The sequence below is a fragment of the Marmota marmota genome, unplaced genomic scaffold (genome assembly GCF_001458135.2).
Source record: "Marmota marmota marmota unplaced genomic scaffold, marMar, whole genome shotgun sequence".
NCBI classification, from domain to species: Eukaryota; Metazoa; Chordata; class Mammalia; order Rodentia; family Sciuridae; genus Marmota; species Marmota marmota.
In genome coordinates, this window is record NW_026000254.1 from 389,906 (window position 1) to 395,707 (window position 5,802).

At 47.2% G+C, this 5,802-nt stretch overlaps 2 protein-coding genes across 9 annotated transcripts in view; one reads left to right on the plus strand and one right to left on the minus strand.

Annotated features, from left to right (window-relative positions):
• The window catches only part of Ribc1 (RIB43A domain with coiled-coils 1), a 21,165-nt gene extending 16,944 nt beyond the window's left edge, over positions 1 to 4,221 (plus strand). For 6 of the 8 annotated variants that reach the window (XM_015506527.2, XM_048796674.1, XM_048796672.1 and 3 more), the window contains 5 exons: positions 574 to 655; positions 837 to 1,181; positions 2,954 to 3,072; positions 3,471 to 3,865; positions 3,984 to 4,221. In XM_015506527.2, coding sequence (XP_015362013.1) covers positions 574 to 655; positions 837 to 1,181; positions 2,954 to 3,072; positions 3,471 to 3,865; positions 3,984 to 4,065 — 1,023 coding nt within the window. In that variant the 3' untranslated portion in view covers positions 4,066 to 4,221. The remainder of the gene's footprint in view (positions 1 to 573; positions 656 to 836; positions 1,182 to 2,953; positions 3,073 to 3,470; positions 3,866 to 3,983) is intronic. The other 2 variants (XM_048796676.1, XM_048796677.1) reach the window with 2 other exon arrangements.
• A 146-nt stretch (positions 4,222 to 4,367) lies between these two features.
• Positions 4,368 to 5,541, minus strand: Hsd17b10 (hydroxysteroid 17-beta dehydrogenase 10). Its single transcript, XM_015506528.1, has 4 exons — positions 5,314 to 5,541; positions 5,059 to 5,187; positions 4,871 to 4,979; positions 4,368 to 4,668 (listed from the first exon to the last, which is right to left on the minus strand). The coding sequence occupies exons 1-4, from the start codon at positions 5,524 to 5,526 to the stop codon at positions 4,478 to 4,480; spliced, it is 642 nt and encodes a 213-aa protein (XP_015362014.1). The 5' UTR covers positions 5,527 to 5,541; the 3' UTR covers positions 4,368 to 4,477.
• Positions 5,542 to 5,802: the final 261 nt, after the last annotated feature.

Below are 5,802 nucleotides of genomic sequence, written 5' to 3' on the forward strand. Positions count from 1 at the left end.
AAAAAAAAAAAAAAAAAAAAAAAAAAAAAAAAAAAAAAAGCACTATCGGGCAGTGATGATACAAAGATAACTAAAGCCCAGTCTCTCTCATGAAAGAGCTCACAGTCTAGTAGAGGAGATAACTGAACAAACTTCAATGTAATGTAGACAATGGGTCCTAGATTATGGGAGCAGAACCTTCCCGAAGGATCAGAGAAACAAAGATTGAGCTGGTCTTGAAGTGTGAATTGGAGTTTGGGTAGAGGGGAGGAAAGTGTTCTAAGTAAAGGAAGCAGAGCAAAGGCTATAGATTCAAAACTGCCTAAGATGTGCAGGGAACTGGAAGCACAGTTCCCAAGGCTAGTGAGAGGGGAGACACGGGAAAAGGGTGCAAAGAGATGAGGCTGGAGAAGGAGGCAAAGGCTAGACCATGGAAGCACTTAAGAGCCATGCTTATGGGTTGGAACTTTATACAGTAAGTCCTGAGAAGCTACAGGAGGATTTTTAAGTGGGTAAGTTCTAAGCAGTTTGTTAGAGCACTCAAGGACCCTACTGGGCCTCTGCCCTGATTTAGTCCCTTTCTTTGGGATCCAGGTGGATGTTGAAGCCCTCAACAACCAGGTAGAGGAGAAAAAGCTTCGGGAGGCAACTGAGCAGAGCAAGGATGCAGCTTATGGTAAATGTCCAAGGCCACAGGTCAAACCAAGAGCCTGAGTAGGCTCAGGTAGGGCAGTTCTTCCTGTGTGGAGGGCCTGAGGTCCTAGGGTGGTGAAACAAACCAGATGGCCTTTGGGAGCAGAGGCATGCTAACTGGACCTCCTGTGGTGCCTTCCCATGTCCCTGCCTATCACCCCCAGCTACTAAGCAGGTGCAGTATGATCTGGTAGCCCAGATGCTAGAGAAGGAAGAGGCAGAACGGGCACGTCGACTGGCCAAGAAAATCCAGGATTTTCGGAAGCAGAAGCAGCAGCTCAAGAACAGACGTGAATTTGACCCTTGGGATCCAGACCGACTCCAGAGGGAGTTTCCAGTCTATTTCAATGACAGTGATCCCTTCTATGGCCCGGCCAGCATGCAGTGCTTCTTTGGGGAGGACCTGGACAGGACCACATACCTGAGAATGCAGCAGGAGCAGTTCAGGTACAGCCTGGAGAGGCAGCTGCAGGAGCAACAGCAAGCCAGGGTTGATGAGAAATGTGCAGGTAAGCAGCCAGGCCCTCTGGACTCAAGAGTCTCAAGGTCTAGCAGGCAGCTCTCCTGAGCTAGGTACTACACCCAGGAGGCTAGAACTCTGTGGGGAGGTCATTACCCAATACCCATATAACTGATGCTAAAAGTTTAGGCTGTGTAGGCCCCAACTTCCCTGACTTCCTTCAGTAATTGACAGTGTAGCTATTGTTCATGATTAGCCTGGCATTCCATTACCTGGGGACAGCATAGTATAAACACATACCTAACAGCTCTGCTCTACCTAGCTAGTTTGGGAAATGAATGTTCCTTTCTGTGCTTCAATTTTAATTAATTTTTTGTATTTATTTTTTAGTTGTAGTTGAACACAATATCTTTCTTTCTTTCTTTCTTTCTTTATTTTTATGTGGCGCTGAGGATTAAACCCAGGGCCTCACACGTGCAAGGCGAGCACTCTACTACTGAGCCACAACCCTAGCCCTAATTAAGTTTTAAATTTATTTATTTTGGTACTGGGGATTGAACCCAGAGGTGCTTTACCACTGAGCTACATCCCCAGTCCTTTTTATTTTTTAAGACAGGATCTTGCTAAATGGCTTAAGGCCTTGCTAAATTGCTGAGGCAGGCCTTTAACTCACTATCCTCCTGTCTCTGCCTCCCAAGTTACTGGGATTTATGAGCATGCACTACCAAACCCAGTTTAATTAATTTTAATTAATTGTTAAATTATTATTTTTTAGTGCTGAGGGTTAAATCCAGGGTTTCATGTATATGTGCTTAGTTCTACCACTGAGCAAAACCTCCAACAAGTTTCTTCATCTTTAAAATGGGGATAAATGAGGCCTGGTGGTGCCTGCCTGTAATCCCAATTTCTAAGTAGGCTGAGGCAGGAGGATCACAAGTTTGAGTCCAGCCTAGGCACAACTTAGTGACACGCTATCTCAAAATAAAATATAAAAAGGGCTGGGAATGTAGCTCAGTGGCAAAATGCCCCTGGGTTCAATCCCTAGTACTACAAGATAAATAAATTAATTAAATGGGGATAATAATCCAAATCACATGGAGTAGCTACTATTATTATATTCTCTGTGGCCACATCCTTCTCTTTCATCAGAGGAAGCCCTTCAAGAGCAAGGACTATGTCTTATGTATTTGTATTGCTCACCTTTCAAATCATCAGTTTCTGACAGTTCCTAGAAACAAGATCATCATGTGGCTAGAGTGGAAAAGAATGCCAGTGCTGTGCCCTTTGCTTGTGCTGTGCCCTCAGCCTAGAGCACCATTTGCTCTTTTTGCCTGTGTACAAGAACACCTCCTCCTGGAAGCCTTCCTGCTACCTACCACCCAGAGCCTTCACACTTTGTGTGTGCTAAGCATGTCCTCTACCACTTTTAGCCTCCAAGCCTTTGTTATGCCTTGTATACATCTCTGCTATTGTCCTTTCCAGACTGTGGTCTGATAATCTGTTTGATCTGTGTCCCCCACTAGATGGGGGGGGCAGGATCTAATTCTGTGGTATGCTTAGAATCTAATACATGGATCTTATAGTGAGGCTTGGAGGTGAAATGGTTTACCCAAGACTACACATTTCAGAGGTGGCAGAGCTGCACTTTGACCCAGGTTGCTGCACTTTGGCTATCCCTAGCCCCAAAGAGTAACCCCTTCCACATCTCTACAACTTGGACACTAATTCCCTCCCAAGTATACATATACCTACATAAAATTTGTTGACTAAATGGCTGAATGAATGAACCAGGAATGGAGGAAGTTGTATTTCTCCATGTAGATATGCTCAATGACCAGCTGCACTTAGCCATGGACATGCGGGCTGCCCACCTGGCCAGGCTAGAGGAGTCCTGTCGCGTGGCCATGACGTTTGCCATGGCCAATGCCAACAAAGCCCAGGTATGGCTTGACCCCTCCAGTGCACCTGGTCCTCCCAACCCCCTGAACAAAATCCTGGGGAACCTTAGCCACACCCTTCCCCTCATATCCTTTCTCAAATCAGTTCCAGAATTGTCATCAGCCTGAGGACACCCCTTCCATCTAAGGTGCTTCTTAGAATACAAGTCACCTCTCCCTATCTCCAAACACAAAATGATTTAAGAACAGATTATTGCCCTCTAATCCTGAGTGCAGAGAAGTTCCCTGTCCATTCCACCACCTATCCTTAGGATAATTAAAATCATGTAGTGTCTTTTCTTTCTCTCCCTGAGATGGAGAAATAGGGCCACGTTTCTCCCACCCTTGGAACTGAGAGTTCTCTGAGGTTAGGCACCCAAATACTTATATTTGCCCACCAGGCAGCTGAGCTGGCTGAGCGGCAGCGCCTTGAGCATCAGCGCCAACAGGAGGCCAACCTCATGGAGATTCAGAACCAGGTCACCAGTGACTTTCTAACTGAGAACCCCCAAGTTGCCCAGAATTCCATGGCTCCCCACCGGGTTCTGCCCTATTGCTGGAAGGGCATGACTCCAGAGCAGCGAGCCGCCATCAGGGAAGTCCAGGAAGCACAGTGCCATGAGAAGGAGGCACAGCACCAGGCTGAGCAAGCATTGGATACTGAATGGGAAAGCCAAACCATGCACCTGGCCCAGGCAGCGCAGGAGCTAGAAGAGCAGGAGAGAGAATTGTGTGCAGAATTTCGGAGGGGGCTGGGTTCTTTCAACCAGCAGTTGGCTAAGGAGCAAAAAGCCCAGTGAGTTCTAGGGAGTGGCAGTGGGGATGAATACCATGGGAGGGTAGGGAAGGATGGTGAGGACCAGGGAGAGAGGGAAAACATCAAGTGAGGCCTCTGGACTTTTTTTTTTTTACAGGCAAAATTATCTGAATTCAATAATCTACACCAATCAACCTACAGCCCAGTATCACCTACAGTTCAACACTAGCAGCCGCTGAGGTCAAGATGGTCATCTCTCTCTTCTCTCCTATCAAGCTTACAGATGCAAATGCTACATACCCCCACCTCTTACCTCTAATCCATTCCCCAATGAGAGAGCTAAGACAATATCCCCACCTTCTACCCTAAGTAATAAAGTTATTCGCTAAATTCAAGGCCATGTATTGTTGTAACAGGACACACAAAAATGTGAGGTACTGCCTTTCCTATCCTACCTTGCTTGGGACTCTATATATCCAACCCTATCAAAGCCTTTACCTTTCTTCCCCATGCCAGTTCCCCCAGCACAAAGCACTGCCCACAAAGTAAGAAAATAGTTTATTAGGCACAGAGGATGACTGGTAGACAAAGTTAGTAGTACCCCAGGAGGAGGTGGGGCACAGGAGCCTTTGTTTTCCCAGACTTCTCCCTTCAAGGCTGCATGCGGATGGCCCCATCCAGCCGGATGACCTCTCCATTGAGGAATGGGTTCTCTATTATGGTCTGTACTAGATGAGCATACTCAGCAGGGTCGCCCAGTCGGCTGGGGAAGGGCACTTGGCTGGCCAGGAAGTTGCGTACCTTCTCTGGAAGGCTGGTCAGCAGTGGGGTGCCAAATAGGCCTAGACAAGATAGTCAGAGTCAGAGACCCACCCTTGTTTTCATATTTACTCAGTTCTTCTTCACCTTAGGCCTACTTCTTGTGCCTCTCTAGGGCCTAGAGATGGAAGGCTACTGTTACTTAGATAGTGGATACCTGCCCCTCACAAGTGCCCATGGATCCCACCCAATCCCAGGTATGGCAGGAAGAGAGAATATGTCTACCTGGAGCAATGGTCATCACCCGGATGCCTATTGGAGCCAGATCCCGAGCAATGGGCAATGTCATGCCCACTATGCCCCCTTTGGACGCAGAATATGCAGCTTGTCCCACCTAGAAAAAGAGTAGAGGTCAAGGGTGAGAGAGCCCAACAAGTCAAGAGGAGGCACAAACTTTGCCCCTGATCACACACCTGGCCCTCAAAGGCAGCCACACTGGCAGTGTTGATAATAACCCCACGTTGGCCTCCCTGGTCTGGTTCATTCTGGCTCATCTCACCAGCAACCAGACGGACCACATTGAAGGTACCCATAAGATTCACCTGGAAAATGAGCAGAGACATGGTGTAGGACCTCAGGAAGAGGCAACCATTTGATCACTAACAACTTTGGGGATAACCACTCCCAGAGAGTTCATTCCCACTCCTGGAGAACCTCCAAGGTCTTACATTGATAACTCGCTGGAAGTCCTCCAAGGTATGGGCCTGGTTCTTCTTTAAGTTGTATGTCTTAATGGCCACTGCAATACCTGCACAATTCACAGCCACATCCACCCGGCCAAACTTCTCCTTTGCTAGAGTCAGGGCCAATTGCACATCCTTCTCAGAGGTCACCTTCAAAGGGAGAAACGTAGAAAAGGTATTCATTTGCCAGCACATCATGTCACTACTAAACCTGGGGGAGGAGGCCCAGTCCTTGGGTGGGAACAGAATTGTGTGAGCAAAAGACAGATGAAGAGGGGCTGGGATTGTGGCTCAGTGGTAGAGTGCTTGCCTAGTATGTGTGAGGCACTGGGTTCAATTCTCCGCACTGCATATAAATAAATTAGAAAAATAAAGGTCCACTGACAACTAAAAATTATTTTTAAAAAAGACAGATGAAGAGAAAGTGTTGTAGTAAAACGTGAGGAGAGTGGGGTGAAGGTGTATATGTCAGGT